Source organism: Camelus ferus, chromosome 13 (assembly GCF_009834535.1).
Source record: "Camelus ferus isolate YT-003-E chromosome 13, BCGSAC_Cfer_1.0, whole genome shotgun sequence".
Classification (NCBI taxonomy): Eukaryota; Metazoa; Chordata; class Mammalia; order Artiodactyla; family Camelidae; genus Camelus; species Camelus ferus.
Window position 1 is genome coordinate 19,823,797 of NC_045708.1, and position 16,703 is coordinate 19,840,499.

At 41.2% G+C, this 16,703-nt stretch overlaps 1 protein-coding gene across 5 annotated transcripts; it reads left to right on the plus strand.

Moving 5' to 3' along the window:
- The first annotated feature begins 171 nt into the window (after positions 1-171).
- TRNAU1AP (tRNA selenocysteine 1 associated protein 1) lies at positions 172-16,582 on the plus strand. 5 transcript variants are annotated; one of them, XM_032495656.1, is made up of 9 exons: positions 172-328; positions 863-960; positions 5,512-5,611; positions 6,223-6,275; positions 7,262-7,393; positions 8,362-8,481; positions 11,474-11,636; positions 11,982-12,015; positions 15,682-16,582. In XM_032495656.1, exons 1-9 carry the CDS (start codon positions 302-304, stop codon positions 15,816-15,818), a joined length of 864 nt encoding a protein of 287 aa, XP_032351547.1. In that variant the 5' UTR covers positions 172-301; the 3' UTR covers positions 15,819-16,582. The 5 variants fall into 5 exon arrangements, with proteins under 5 accessions (XP_032351547.1, XP_032351549.1, XP_032351546.1 ...); XM_032495655.1 differs by having other exon boundaries at positions 198-328; positions 612-960; XM_032495657.1 differs by lacking the exon at positions 172-328 and adding an exon at positions 366-484.
- Positions 16,583-16,703: the final 121 nt, after the last annotated feature.

Below are 16,703 nucleotides of genomic sequence, written 5' to 3' on the forward strand. Positions count from 1 at the left end.
AATTTTATATGTACGTGTGTGTTTAAATAAAGTCAGAAACTTGAGAAAGCCTATCAGCCGCGCCACCCAAGGTCCAGCGCGAGGCGGCGCCTGCCCCGCCCCACCCTGCTGGCTCCCGTCTGAGTCCCGCCCTCGGGGATCCGGAAAAATCCTGAGCGGCACGCAGGCGCGGCCCTGGGCTCCGAGTTGCGGAGCGTGCGCAGAAAGCGTCGGAGGCGCATGCTCCGTGGAGGTCCCGGCCCCGCTGACTAGCCACCGCGCCCGCCAGGGTGGCCGGCAAAGGCCTGGCGGGGCTTCGGGCATGGCGGCCAGCCTATGGATGGGTGACGTGAGTGAGCACGGCCGCCCTGGTCTGCGGAGGAGGAATTTTAGTGTCATGAGAAGAAAGGGAAGGGACGGGGGCGTTCCTGGGATACCAAAAGAGTGGAAGTGAATGGGGAGGGGAGTTCTTTCAGGAGACGCCAAAGCGAGCTCCAGCATCTAGGTGAAGGGGCTGAGTCTGAGGGGGATGCGTCGTGGGGCCCCGCTCGGGTTCACAGACGGGAAAGGGAGGTTCTTTGGGCGGATAGAATGGGAAGAATCCCAAAGATTGAAGGGCGCCTTGGTTCCAGGACTGAAGGGATGGCGTTCCTGAGTCCATGAGGAAGGCTCCCTAAAAGGAGCAAATTTGAAGAGAAGGAAGGCAAGGGATTGAGAAGCAGAAGTTGGGCTTCAGATCACTCGGCAGATGGAAATTCTTCACCCCCACACCACTCCGGCCCGCAGCGTGCCGCCGACCCTGGGCTGACCAGGAGGGGCCCCGGATCCAGGAATGAGGAGCCTGGATGCTGGCCTGAGCTGCTCTGCTCTTGTATTTACGCAGCTGGAGCCCTACATGGATGAGAACTTCATCTCCAGAGCCTTTGCCACCATGGGGGAGACCGTGATGAGCGTCAAAATTATCCGAAACCGCCTCACTGGGTATGTTCTCTCCTTCCATCCTCTCACTTCTCCCTTAATAAATCGTGCTGCAAGTGTCATTCAGGAGAAGGTAAACATCGTAGTCAGAGCTTCTCACCCCTAGTAACCGTTATTATAATGATATAAACTAACATTTGGGGGTTTACTGAGAGGAAGTATAGCATATTGCTTAAGGACTGGACTCTGAAGCCATTCTGGGTTTGAAAGCTCTGTCTGCTGTGTAACCTTAACCAGGCAAGTTACTTAACCTCTCTCCTTCACCTTGACTATAAAAATGGAGATAATAATTGCGCCTGCCTCATAGAGTTCTGGTCAAGATTAAATGCGAGTTAATTCGAATTCAGCATTTAGAGCAGTTGCCTGGCATATAGTATAAAAACATTATGATTTACTAGGTAATAAGCACTTTAAAATCACAAAAACCTCTGAGCTAAGTACTATTATTAGAGAAGCTTAATAACTTTTAAAGTTACACAGCTTTTAATTGGGAAGCCAGGACTCTAATTCAGGTCTTTTCTCAAAGCTCACGAGTGCCTTAATGCTATGGGGACAGGACTATGTGCCACTGTTCTAGATCTCCGAGGTACATGACTGAAACAAGCCAGTCTGTCCCCTCGTGGAATTTACTACAGTCTAGTGGAATGAGACAATAAATATGTAAACAGCAAAATGCAGAGTATATTTTCAGCTAGTGGTGCTCTGTTGCCTCCAGTTTCTTATTTCTCTTTTTTAAGGTCTTAGGTTTCCTAGTTAGAAATAACAGGATTCCTTTATCAATTTGACAGTGTTTACGAAGCATCTACTCTGTGCCAAGTACTAAAGCAGCTTGCTACAATGTCAAATAGTTGAAAAATAGAGATGAGAGATGCAATATATGGCCAACTCTGGCTGTGTGGTGAACAGGTACTTTGTATATTCAGAACCCCTGTACCCAGGGACAGATTTTCTGACTAGTAGATCATGCTGGCCTAAATATTTTTCCTCTTGTTCTTGTAGATGGAAAACCCTACTGGTTTCACATCAGCTACTGGTGTGAAAATACTTTCTGTAATACGTTATACTTTTTAAAACACTGACATAGGTTCTCACGTTTTCATCTTAATTGAAATAAGAATTGGAATTATTGTTTCCTGCACTTGATTACTAAACTCTAGCTGCGTCTTAATGATGGCAGTTACAGACATATTACATTTATTCTGCCTTGTGTGACAAAGACTTTGAAGTGGGTTATAAGAATACTGTAAAATAAATAAATGTAAATTAAAAACCAAGAACAGAGAAGATAGGGGAATAAGAAAAGACACAAGGAAGAATAATATGCAATAGAGCAAAGTGTTTAAGAATGCAGTCATTGGTTGCACAACAGTGTGAATGTACTTAATAGAACTGTACACTTAAAATGGTTAAAATGACACATTTTTGTGTTATGTATATTTAACCACAATTTTAAAAATTCAACAAAGATTAAAAAAAAAGAATGCATCACATGTGGAGCAGCCACATCTGTCATTCATCACTGGTGGGATTATAAAATGGTACAGCCCCTTGGAGCAAGTGTCTCGCAATTTCTCATATACATTTCCCATATGGGCCAGCAAGTCTAGTCCTAGGTATTTACCCAAGAGAAATGGAAACATGCATCTACCAAAGAAAAGGTCTTGAAAAAGAATGTGCGTAACGCATTTGGACAATGGCCCAAAACTGCAACCCAGGTATTCACAGATAAATAAATATTGGTATATTCATACAATAGAATAACTTAGCAATAAAAAGAGACATACTGCTAATATAGTGACAACATGAATGAATCTTAAAGGCATGGTGCTAAGTGAAAGAGGTGTTAATATATGATTCCATTTATTTAAAATTCTAAAATACACAAAATTAATCTGTGATGGAAATAACTCAGCCTCTGGAAGAATTTGTACATTTCATTGCATGTAAATTTAACCTTAAAAGGGGAAAAAAAATAGTTATTGAACTCTCGTTAATAAGCATGTTAAAGTAATTGAGGGAAGTACACCAATATCTGCAACTTCAAAATGTATCAGAAAATAAGAATGACAAATGGGTGGAGGCATGGATAGATGAATAGCTATGTGATAAAATAAGGCTGATAAAGTGTTAATAGAATGTCTTGACTATTGTGAACTACAATAAACATGGAAATGCATATATCTAAAAAGTGTTAATTGAAGGGTAGGCTGTGTGTGTGTATGTATGTACATATATATGGTGTTTGCTGTACAATTCCTTCAGTTTTTATATTTGGAAGTTTTCATAGTAAAGTATTGCGGAAAGAATGTGGTCAGACTACCCTGAATTCAAGTCCCAGCTTCGAGCTTCGGCACACACCAGCTGTGTGGGTTAAGGCATCTTGTAAAATCCTAGGTCTCGGTCTCCATACCTGAGTGGGAGGGATAGTTTCATTCCCTCATAGAGTTCCATGAGGAGTAGATGAGCCGGTGCAGGTGAGGTGGCCAGCACGGTGTTTGGCTCAGTAATGCTCAGCTCTTACTGGTGGTGGTCTTTACATCTGTGAGCCGTAAGGTTCTAGCACACACAAGACAGAAGGCACAGAATGGCCAGCCATTCCTCTAAGCATCAGCAAACACTTATGGAGCTCTTAGACTGTCTTCTGAGATCCTTGGGCTTGGGTACTGCCCTTGCCTGTACCTTCTTGGCTGGGTGTCTGTAGGGTTATCTGCACTGAATATTGTATTTCCAGAAAACTGGTTTATTTTACTGGTGATAGCTTTAAGGCTGATGTTAAGGAAAATTAAATGTTTTCAGTGTAAATCTCTTAAGTAGGAAAGGATGTCAGGGTTTAGCCACTTCCTCCTACTCATGTTTCTCAGTGATGCTTTAAAAAATAGAACACCAGGAATCGCACAGACATCCCCCAGTTAGGTAAGGCCTATGGGTTTACTTTGTCCAACTAGATTGTAAGTTTCTTAAGCATAGGAACCACATTCTTTAACTCTGTATCAGCCTGGCCTGTGAAAGGTGATCAAAAAACCTTTTTAATTATGAAAAATTTAAAACAAATCTTCAAAGAATAGCATAATGAACTCTCATAGAGCTACCACCTAATTTCAAAAATTGGTAACATGTTGCCATATTTTCCTTACCTGTCTGTCAATAAAGATAGATTTAGGTAGGTAGATACTTTCTCTTTCCTGAACCATGAAAGTAAATTACAGGCATTGAGACATTTCACCGCTAAATATTTGAGCTTACATTGCCAATCCCTGGACATTCTGTTACACAACCACAATGCTCATATCACACTAACAGAATTAACAATGATTCCCTAATATCACACAATGGCCAGTCTACATTTAAATTTTTATAATTCTCCCCAGAGTGTTTTTATAGCTTTTATTTGTTTTTTAATGAATTAGGATCCAGAGATCAGATTCTCCATTGCATTTAGTTTTTTTGTCCTTTTTTTAATGTAGAAAAGCCCACTTCTTTCTTTTCTCTTAACAGTGACTTTTTTTAAAATTTGTTTTTCTTTACATTTTCTAGATGACTTTATTTATTTAGCTTTTTTTGGTGGAGGGCAGATAATTAGAGTATGTATGTATGTATTTATTTTTGGAGGAGGTACTGGGAATTGAACCCAGCACCCTGTGCATGCCAAACACACACTCTACCACTTGAGCTATACACTCCCCACAACATTGACTTTTTAAAGAGGTAAGATTAATTGTTTCATACAAGGTTCTACATTCTGGATTCTGGTCCTGCTTTCTGGATTTATTTGTTTCCTTGTGGTGGTGGTTTACTTATTTTGTTCCTAATATTTCCTGAAAACTGGACATTAGATTTAAAGGTTTCATTGGATTGCATTAAACATTTTTGGCAAAAGTACTTCGTAGGTGATACAACACAAAATAAATGAGTCTGGGACTGGCCTAAATTGGCAGTCCTTATACTCAGGTTTGTAAATTCTGAACTGGATTATGGCAGGGAGCAAAAACAGTACAGGGTCTGATTAGGAAAACATTTTTTCTTCCCTTCAGGCCCAGACTCAGTCTCCCATCTGGATAGCACATCTTTTTTTTTTTTTTTAACTGAAGTACAGTCAGTAATTTCCAGAATATATAAACAGCTCATACAACTTAATAAAAAAACAAACAACCCAATCCAAAAATGGGCAGAAGACCTAAACAAGTATTTCTCCAATGAAGACATAGGAATGGCCAATAGACATGAAAAAATGTTTAGTATCACTAATTATCAGAGTAATGCAAATCAGAACTACAGTGAGGTATCACCTCATACCAGTCAGAATGGCCATCATTCAAAATTCCATGAACAATAAATGCTGGAGAGGGTGTAGAGAAAAGGAAACTCTCCTACACTGCTGGTGGAAATGCAGTGCAGCCATTATGGAAAACAGTATGGAGATTCCTCAAAGAACTAAAAATAAACTTAGCATATGATCCAGCAATCCCATTTCTGGTTATATATCCGGAGGGAACTCTAATGCGAAAAGACATAGATATCACATCTTTAACAGTTTACTCTTTCTGTTCTTTCCAGGATCCCAGCTGGCTACTGCTTTGTAGAATTCGCAGATTTGGCCACAGCTGAGAAGTGTTTGCATAAAATCAATGGGAAACCCCTTCCAGGAGCCACACCTGTAAGGACATTTAGATAATCATGATGTTGCCATTTTTATTGTCATTGATAACTGTCATTTATTGAGTCCCTACTGTATACTTACTGTATTTAATCCTATCACAACGCTGAACAGTAGGCATTGTTATCTTTGACAGACCAGGAAACTGAAGCTCAGGGAAATGGAATAACTTGCCCAAGGCAACACAGGTAGTGGCAGAGCCAGGATGCAAACTGAAGATTGGTTGCCTCCAAAATCCATGCCCTTTCCACTCTGCACCGCTGCCTCCCTTAACGGAAGACTTGAAAATCTAGACCGCTTGCTTGATTGAGAAAGTAGAACAGGCTGGCAGCAGTAAGGACACGTTTCAAGAGAGTTACATTCTGCTCTTCCCACAGTTACTTAGCTTACAGCTGCACCGCGCTGGCACACCTGGGCTCATAGAACCATGGAGCTGGCAGTGCCCTTAGCGGTCATCCGTGCAACCCCCTCATTTTATACAGGAGAAAAAGCTGAGGCTTAGAAAGGGGGAGATGTTTTGGCCAAGGTAATTTATTTCAGTTTTTCTCAAATATTGTTTGACTCTTGAAACACCTTTCTCTGTTTTAGTTTGTTTGTTTTTAAATTTCCAGGCAAAACGTTTTAAACTGAACTATGCCACTTATGGGAAACAACCAGACAACAGGTAAGTACAGAGTAGCCCTAAGTTAGCTTCAAGCCCCAGGAAATGTCTAGATAGAGACAAGATGTGTCACTGTGCCTGTCATTCCCAAAGAGGGAGATGGGGAGCTGAGTTTGGCCCCGTTTTACCTCCCTTCTGAAGGATGACATCCCCCACCCCCATTGGTGGACCCTTTCCAGGATGCTTCTTGTCAAGGCCCATATCTTCTCTATATTTGGTCCCTCCCCCAGCCCTGTTACTGCCCACAGTACTGGTGTTTTATTAGGTAAGAACTGACCTGTTGTAGCAACATAAATTGATTTAGCATTTAAGATCGCTTTTTGAAAGGTTTAAAACAATGTATCAAAGGCTTTAGATAGATTTGTGGCCATTGAACTTGTCATTCTACTTTTCAGAACTTATTCGTGGATGTGTATAAAGATTAACATCAAGAGTGTTCATTGACATATTACAATATTCGACATAGTCTACTTCCACACAAAATAAAAATTAAAAAGAATAATATTCTGGGGGGAGGGTGCATGGTGGTAGAGTGCATGTGACAGAGGCCAGAGGTGTCCCCACAAAGCCTAAAATATTTACTATCTGGCACTTCACAGAAAAAGTTTCTGTGAAGTTACTGACCTCTGTCCTCAAAGTTGAGAGATTTCATTTTAGCTCATCTTTAGGAGAGAAGGTCCAGTTATTCTCTCTGTCTTTCACCATTTGAATTAAAAATAGACAGAATATCTGGTTTTATCCTTTGAGCACTTCTAGCCCTGCCCTCCATCTGCACTCCTGTAATACTTGAAGCTAGACAGGCTTTATTCAGGGGGTGAGGGATTTGGGACAGGGGACTCCTTCCATAACTCTTCTGCCAGGACTGCCAAGTGAAACAAATTAGGACGCATCAGAGGTTGTTCTCTAAGAAGACCTAGAAAAGATTTACTAGAATGGGCTAAGAGCAAAAGTTTTGTTCTTTGTCTCTGAATTTCGCTTTCTCTTCTTAGCCCCGAGTACTCCCTCTTTGTGGGGGACCTGACCCCAGATGTGGATGATGGCATGCTGTATGAATTCTTTGTCAAGGTCTACCCCTCCTGTCGGGGAGGCAAGGTGGTTTTGGACCAGACAGGCGTGTCTAAGTAAGGCCTTACCTGTTGTTGATTGATGCCTACCCTGTTGGTTGCAGCATTTTTCCCAGAAAAGGAGATGGTGTAGTGAGGCCATGCTGCACGGTGGTTAAGGCCACAGGCTTTGGAGCCAAACTGCCTGGTGTGAATCCCAGCTTCAGTGCTGCCCAGGGCTTATGCCGCAGACGAGTAACTGAACCTCTGACCCTGTTTCCTCATCTGTGAAATGGGACCGATCAGTAGTATCTGTATCTCTCAGGGGGCAGCATAAGGATTAAGTGACGTAATATAAATAAAGCAACAGGAAATGCTTTTTAGGTGTTTCCTCTTTTATTTATTATTGTTACTTCAAAAGTAGAAAGACCTCACGAGAGGGTCATTCTTGATCTGAGTTGTAGTTATGATCTTGGGCTTTGAATTTGAATCCTGCTTCCACTATGACTTTGGGCAAGTTAGTAAACCTCTGAACTTTGATTCTGTCTTCACTAAAATGTGGGTACCCCCTTCATCAAGCTGTGGGATAGTTCGGTGAGTTAACCATGGAAAGATGCTCAGCACAGATGAAATAAGTGCTCATTGAGTGTTAGCCATCATTCATTTATCCCCCAAGTAGAATGTGAGTTCAGGAGAACAGAACCTCGTCTGCTTGTGATTGCTGAGTCCCAGGGCCAGGTGTAACACCTGGCACACAGGGCAGACTTGGTAAATATTTGCTGACTGACCTTCTGTGACTGTTACTACTACTGCTCCTACTAGTACTTGCCGGTAGATGGGAGGGAAGCTACTATTTGGGAAAAAGCCCCATCAAGACAGTATGGAGGAGACTGGTGAAAGTTGGGGTTCCTACAGATCTCAGGATCCTTGTGTCTCACACGTCATTTGATGGACTCTCCCTTCTCAGCCCCTTTCCCAGTCTTAGACTTTACCTTCATCACATTTGTGTTCTAAATAGTGTGGGTTGTTTATTTTTCCCCCTGCAGGGGCTATGGTTTTGTGAAATTCACAGATGAACTGGAACAGAAGCGAGCCCTGACAGAGTGCCAGGGAGCAGTAGGCCTGGGGTCTAAACCAGTGCGGCTGAGCGTGGCGATCCCTAAAGCGTGAGTCCTGCGCTGCTGGGGAGCAGAGGCCTCTGGACCGACCCCCACCTGCATGCGCCTCGTCTGTTGTTGATAATCAGGGTATCGCCTATGTGCTGAATGGGAGGCTGCCAGGAGATTCAGTTCAGGCTGCAAATAATGAGTGCCTGATATTTGCCAGGCTGTGTGCTGGGTGTTAGGGAGGAACTAATATAACCTTGCCCCTCCAGAAGTTTCTGGTTGAGGAGAGAGAGCTCTAACTGGGGAAAGCAGATACATTCAGACGTCACTGGTAGCAATGCTGGAAAAGCAGTCTGGCTGCACACAGTTACTGTCTCTGCTCTTTGCCCAGTAGTGCCGCTGTTAAAAATTTATCCACGGAATTCATAAGAACTGAGCAGACAAAAATTACATCCAGTTTTAGCCTTATTTATATCAGTGAAACCTACAAACCTCCTATGAATGTCGCCTGCTATGGGAATGGCTAAGAATTAATGCTCCAAACAGAACGGAATTTTTTTTCCATATTTTTTTCTATTTTTCTATTTTAATATAACTCATAAAACAGTGCTTGTATAAAAATTCACACAAAGTTGCTAGAAAACAGAATTTCCAAAAATGTCCTGGGTTTTTGTTACACTGAGTTTTCTAATGATGCACTCCACAATAGAATATTAATACATCACTGTTACCTGTCACACTAGGCTGAAAACCCTCCGTCCCTTACAACACCAAGCAGGTTTTTCACTCAGATGTAAGACAGCCTTTCTTTGCACAGAATCTTCCATTCTTTGGCCCAAGCAATGGTTCTCAGCAGGGGACATTAGCAGCACCTGGAGACAGTTTTAGTTGTCACAACTTGGGGGAGGGCTACGACTGGCATCTAGTGAGTAGAGGCCAGGGATGCGACTGAACATCTTACAGTGCACAGGACATTCCCCATGACAAAGAATGACCTGCTGCCACCCCCAACAGTCAATTTTGCAAAGACTGAGAAACTGCCTGTTACAAGTAGAGGAGTGGCTGCACTCTTAGGGCAGGACTTCCAACTGATCTTGGTTTTTAAAACAGCAAAAGATTTGGAGGATCTTCACAGTTTAACCATGTTTAATACAGCCTGAGTACTTCCTCCCCCTCCAAATGTTGTTTGTTCTCAACTCTATTATATGTATAAGAACATTATAAAGAAAACATTTAGAAGAGAGAAATTTCCTCATTACCCTAAGATGACTAATTAAAAGTTCTGAGTTCCTTTCCAAGCTTCTCCATAAACTTCTGTGATGTATAGATGTAGATATAGACATGGGCATGGACACGCACACACTTCACGTGGATCAGTTAACATGTGGTAGATTCATTTCTTTATTCATTTTTGATTATAATAACAGTGCTTATTCTTCTCTCCTCCCAGCTTACTCAGTGTACACACTCACTTTGCCATCTAGTTGAACAGCTGTCATCATTATAATATTTTTTAACAGCTGCAGGATGTTCTTTTGATTGTATATTCTGTCTAGCAGCCTCTGTTGTTGACTGTTACGGCTGTTTCTGATGTGTCACCATTGTTCAGTCAATGATAACTGAGTTCCTATGACTCTGCAGGCCCTGTCCTGGACTTTGAAATTATAGCTGTAAATAAGAAACAAAGTCCTTTCTGCAGGGAGGTTATATTCTGTTATATTTGTTTCTTCACTGAACATTGTCATCAGTATTTGATGCCTGCCTCTGGGGAGGTGCCCTCAAGCACTAGGAATTGAGGCTGATAAAGTAAGAGTCCCCTTTGAGAGTTAGACTGTAGGAGCTGAGTGTGGAGAAGCAGAAGAGAAATGTACCTTCAGTGGCCTGAACATATCAGGAGGGGGACAGACTCCTTGGACACGTGGAGGTGGAGTCATGGAAACGAACATTAGCAGTTTCCAGCCTCGTGCTGGCCGGGGAGAGGGAATCTGCCATCAGACTTCATCGAGCCACCCAATTGGGAGGTGATGCGAACGCAGTCAGATGTGGAGTCTCTCTGACTGTTCTGAGTCCTGCTCACCAAGCAGACATTGAACTCATGAGGAATTTGGGAAGAGCTCACCACACCTGATTCTTTATGTTTTTGAAAGCAGTAGATCCTTTGCAAGCTTGACATTCTGGTTTTGGTTAGCAGTGGCTGGGATCACTGTGCAATCGGATAAGAAAGCTTTCTACTGACCCTGGGCCTCAGCCTTGATTGGTGAAGGCAGGATGTGGGACACTGGCAAGCTGTCTTGAGTCTGTCAGTGCTGGGGCAGTGTGTATGGGGTGGTGGGAGTGTGAGCCCTGGAGTTAAAATTGGTTCTGGTTGTAGCTGTAGTCTTGGGTAAATCACTTAACCTTTCAGAGAAGTTCAGTGTTCTTATCTGTATAATGGAAATAATAAATAATAGCTCTATCATAGGGTCGTACAGAACTTAAAATAAGACACCATGTATGAAAAACAATGGGCACAAGTCCCAAGTACCTACTCCATAAATGGTCGCTATGACTACAGCTCCAGTCTACTGGAATGCTGCTTTTTTTTCCCCCCTTTTTTTGAGGAGAAGAGGTGATTAGATATTTTGTAGTTTGAAATGCTTCTTAGATCATCCTAAATCCAGATTCTCCAGGCCATGTTCACCTGAGCCTTTGTGGCTGGCAGAAAAACAGCCCCCCAAGATCTTGAGAATGGGAGAAGTCAGCACTGACAAGGTTTGATTAGAGAGACAAACCTAATGATTGAAAGCTCTTGTCTTTAAAGCTGGACTCTGGGACCAGACTGCCTGGATTTGAATCTCTTAGTAGCTATGTGACTTTGGACAAATTATGTAACCTCTCTGTACCTCACTTTCCTCATCTGTAAAATAGGAATAATGGTATAGTTACTGCATAGCAGTATTGTGGGGATTAACTGAGTTAATCTGCTTAAAGCACTTAAAACAGTCTCAGGTCACATAGTGTTATGGAAATGTTTGCTTACATTTGTTTGTTGACTTTTCTGTCTTCATTTAAGGAGTCGTGTGAAGCCAGTGGAATATAGTCAGATGTACAGTTACAGCTACAACCAGTACTACCAGCAGTACCAGAACTACTATGCCCAGTGGGGCTACGACCAGAACACAGGCAGCTACAGCTATAGTTACCCCCAGTATGGCTATACGCAGAGCACCATGCAGGTAACTGTGATCTGGCCAGTCTGGCCCTCTTGGGTTACATCATCCTGTAGAGACCTGAGTCATTCTCCAGGAAGGGATGGGTAAGGACGGGAGCTTGGGCTTCAGGAAAAACTGGGGGAAAGATGAAGCAACCTAGTTCCTCTTGTTCAAAGTACACCATCTTTGGGGGGAGGGTATAGCTCAGTGGTAAAGCGCGTGCTTTAGCACGGACGAGGTCCTGGGTTCAATTGAAATAAATAAACCTAATTATCTCCCCCACCACCAACAAAACAAAACAAAACACCATCTTAGTCACGGGCCGGGATTTCACTATGCTTCTCACGCACCTCTCTGGTCTCTTGGCAGACATATGAAGAAGTTGGAGATGATGCATTAGAAGGTAAGAAAGAAGTCCCTTCACTCAGTTCACACATCATTACAGTAAGATGTGTCACCTGAGGTGGAAGTGCAGCTCCCAAAGAGCCTGGGGTGGGGGGTTTCGCTAACAGGGGAGGGAACCTGTCACTCCCTAGACGTGTGGCATTCTACCCCAGGATATAGGTCTGTGGCAAAAATACCATTGCCTTATATTTTTTTCAGTTTGTAAAATTCATTTTTCATGTTTTAATTTTTTTCCTTTTTTTCTTTTGGAGGGGGAGGTAATTAGGTTTGTTTATTTATTTATTTAATGGCAGTACTGGGGATTGAACCCAGGACCTTGTGCATGCTGGGCATGTGCTCTACCACTAAGCTATACCCTCCCCCTTCCATCTGTTTTAAATTACATGTTTTTCTCATTCAAGTAACAGTTATGATTGAAAATTTGGAAAATACAGTAAAGTATTATGAAGAAACTGAAAATCACCCCAATTCTGCTACATAGTAATAGCGATCATTAATTTTTTAAATTAAAAGTATTTATTATCATTTTTACTGAATTTAACTAAAGAAAAAGAAAGAAAAGTAAAACTGAAAGAATTGCTAACCTTCAGACAAATGTTTTTCCAAATGAGATATTCATACATCTTAAAGGATTCACTAAGATTTGGAAAAACTATAAAAACCAATTAAAAGTTTTTTTCACCGTGTTTCTGGACAGATGTTAAGTCTTCAAGAAGTAAAATAACAGTTGTCATAAAATCAGACATTATTGATTTCTGTGTACATAAAACTTTAAGGTAAAAGCCTCAAAGTTTAAAATCTATTTTAAGAATTACTCTTCAAGAGGTCACAGGGAAAGTGTGATCTGTAAGCAAATATCCTTTAAAGAAACATCACCTGCAAAGAACAGACTTTCTGCTTTGTAGCATTTTAAAGCACTTTCACATACATGCTGTCTTCTGATTCTAACAGCAGTGACCTTGGGGAGTGGGCTGGGCAAGATACAGGAGCTCTAGTTGACAGATGGGGAGCTGACCATCACCTCATCTGCTCAGGGTTCCACTGTGAGTTAGGAGCAAGGGTGGACCTTGGTGAGCAGACTCAGCCAGAGCCATTTGGCAGTCTTTCCATATCCTCACCAATAGTTACTATTTTACATTTTAACCATCCTGGTTTGTATCTCATTCTAGTTTTGATTTGCATTTCCCTGATGGTTAATGATGTTGAGTGTCTTTTCATTCATGTTTATTGGCCATGTGTTTGGAGAAATGTCTATTCTTTTGCCCATTTTTAAATTGGGTTGTCTTTTTATTGTTGAATTGTGAGAATTCTTTATATTCTATTCTGTATACTAGTCACTTATCAGATATATGATTTGGAAATTACTTCTCCAGTTCTATGAATTATCTTTTCACTTTCTTGATAATACCCTTTGAAGCACAAAAGTTTTTAATTTATATGAAGTCCACTTATTTTTTCTTTTGGGATCATAGTGTCATATCTAAGAAACCATTGCCTGTTTATACCTGTTTCCTTCTAAGAGACTTTTTTTCTTTATTTTTTGGTTTTTGGTTTTTTTGTTTTTGTTGAGTTGCTGATTCTAAGAGTTTTATGGTTTTACATTTAGGACTTTGATCCATTTTTAGTTAACTTTTGTATAAGTTGTGATGTAGGCTCTCACTTCATTATTTTGCATGTAGTTATCCAGTTGTCCTGGCACCATTTGTTGAAAAGGTTATTCTTTACAAATTGAGTTGTCTTCGTACCCTTCTTGAATATCAATATACTCTAAATGTATAGGTTTAGTTCTGGATTCTTAATCTTGTTCCACTGATCTGTATGTCTGTGCTTAGGCTACTGCCACAGCCTGTTACTGTAGCTTTAGTAAGTTTTGAGATGGGAAAATGTGAGTCCTTGAACTTTGAAGATCGTTTTGGCTATTCTGGGTCCCTTGTATTTCCATATAAATTTTATGATCAGCTTGTCGATTTATGAAAAAAAAAAAAAGCAGCTGTGATTTTGATAGGGATTGCATTGACTCTGTAGATTAATTGGGGGAGTATATTGCCATCTTAATGCAGACCTTTCTTGACTTAGTATGTATGTCCTGATAAAGCCATCATAAGTTGACAATAACGTTAAATCAAAAATTCATTTAATACACCTAACCTACCGAACATTATAGCTTAGCCTGGCTTAAACATGCTCAGATCAGTTAGCATTTACCTACAGTTGAGCAAAATCATCTAACATAAACCCTGTTTTATTAGCGTTGATTATCTCATTAATTGGAGCAGTTCAAGGATATCAGTTGTTTACCTGCCTGACCACGTGGCTGGCTGGGAGCTGCTGCCGCCCAGTGTCACTTGAGTGTAGTTACCACGTATCGCAGCCTGGGAAACCATCAAAATTCCAAAGACAGTTTCTAACTGATGTGTATCACTTTTGTACCGTTGTAAAGTCGAAAAATCTTAAGATGAACCATCGTAAATTGAGGACCATCTGTATTTGTCTTCAAGTACAAGGATGTGTTCGTATTTTATTAAGGTCTTCTTCAATTTCTCCAGTTAATTTTAAATTGTTTCCATGAATGGGTGTGCGCGTGCATTTTAAACCAGCAAGATTAAAAGGAAAATATAAAGTGTTATCAGTCATAGTAGTTAAGGAATTTTTAAAATTTTGTGAAATATAAACACTTGGAAAAGTACAGACAAAAAATGTAGTTTAACATGTAGTTATAAAATGCCCATGAAACCTTCATTCCGGTCAAGTAAAATATTGCCAGTCTCCTTCCCCTAGTCACAACCCACAACCCTACTAGAGAAAACTGTTGTTTTATAGTAACAAACCTTCCTTTTCTTTATAGGTTTATCATACATATGCATCCCTGAGCAGTATGGTTTAGTTTTGCCTGTTTTTGAGCTTTCTGTAATGCAGTTGTGCTGAACGTACTGGCCTGCTTCTTTCGTTCAACACTCACTCAGCATTTTGTGTAATTCTTCCAAGTTGGATGTGGTTGAGGTTCATTTTCAATGCTCTGTAATAGTCCCTTCTAAGAAGTTTACTTGTTCCGGGTTTATTAAAAATACTATCATGTATTTTGTCATGATTTAACAAATACCACTTTTGCAATCAAGAAAGTGAGGTTTACATCAGGACTTGACCGTAACTCCTTCATTAGACAGTCACTTCATTAGTTCATGATTTAGTAATTTTGATCAACTTCCTAAGCACAAATTTGAAAGGACCACACCAGAAAATCCAGGTCATGTGACAGCTAGAGGTGTAACAGCCACCATTATTTTGAGTACTGACTATACGTTACATTGTCAGTTCAGCTGGCTCTTTATCAACTTGGGATTAGGGGCCCCTACCAACCACATGGTTGAAAATCCACATGTAACCTTTCCTTCGTTCCTCAACATCCTGATTCAACCAACTGTAGATTCTCTAAGACTAGCATTTACTCTTCAAAAAATCCGCATACAAGTGGACCCAGTTCAAACCCATGCTTTCAGATGTGAACTGTACACCCAATTTTCATCCTCACAAACCTTTCAAGGCAGTGCTGTCAGCTGGTGAGGAAGGAGAGAACTCTGGCAGGGAGTAGGGAACTGAGTCTCCTGGGACTGCTGAGTGATTCTCCCCTCTGCACTCCCTGAACCAATTTTTGCTTCCCTTCCAGACCCCATGCCGCAGCTGGATGTGACTGAGGCCAACAAGGAGTTCATGGAGCAGAGTGAGGAGCTGTATGATGCACTGATGGACTGTCACTGGCAGCCTCTGGACACAGTGTCTTCAGAGATCCCTGCCATGATGTAGCCAGGACAAAGGACAAGCCAGAAAGACTGTGTAAAGGAGATAAGAGACTCCTTTTTTAAAAGTCACTTGCAAGAACTTCTACCTTTTTTGAAATGTTTTGTAAGATTTTAGTAGTCAACTATTTCCTGAAATTATGAATATTTCTGCGACACTGCTGCCTTCATTTGAACAATTTGAGTTTGAAAACCAAGGGACCAGTTGTTCTGAGATAAACTGGAACCTCAATCTTCATCTTTGAACAATAATCATTTATCCAGGTAGGGGGGTTAGCTACACTACTGGAGAAAAGGACATTTTGGGATTAACAACCAGAATGGATCTTAACAGCTACTGAATCAGCTTCATAGGTGACACGCACATAAATCCTTAACATTCTCTGGGGTCAGAGTACATGGGTAACCACTGTCATGCTCCCAAACTGGGCAGTTTTATTTGCTTTCAGGTACTCCCTCCAACAAATTTGCTTCAAGTCTGGTGGCTAGGTAGAATTTATTAGAACTGGGGAAGTTGCGTGCCCCATGTAAGTGTTGGGGCCAGCTTAGTCTAGACCAAAAGGCCTGCATAATTTTAGGGACAGGCCTGTGTAACCAAGCCCACTTGTTTCTTAACTAAATGCACTAACAGGTATAAACCCACTTACATACAAGGGATGGTAATTCAGAAAGATAACCTGACCTTGAAGTGTCAACCAGCACCAAACCAGATCTCCATGCTAGTGTTTTACACATTCCTACTGTGACGTGCAAATAAATTAGGTATAATTGGAATTTTAGACTTGATCATATTGCCCCTCAGAGATCAACATTTTTTAGTTTTTTTTATAGTTCATTCTGGGTCTCTGGATCATTTAGATAAGAGGATAACCAACAGTTCGAGGGACATGAA

Excerpts from the sequence above, each read along its gene's own strand:
- TRNAU1AP (XM_032495655.1), top strand. The coding sequence starts at position 812 with ATGAGGAGCCTGGATGCTGGCCTGAGCTGCTCTGCTCTTGTATTTACG. Across the intron at positions 6,276-7,261 it reads GGGAAACAACCAGACAACAG|CCCCGAGTACTCCCTCTTTG; the intron begins GTAAGTACAGAG and ends TTCTCTTCTTAG. Across the intron at positions 12,016-15,681 it reads TGGAGATGATGCATTAGAAG|ACCCCATGCCGCAGCTGGAT; the intron begins GTAAGAAAGAAG and ends CTTCCCTTCCAG.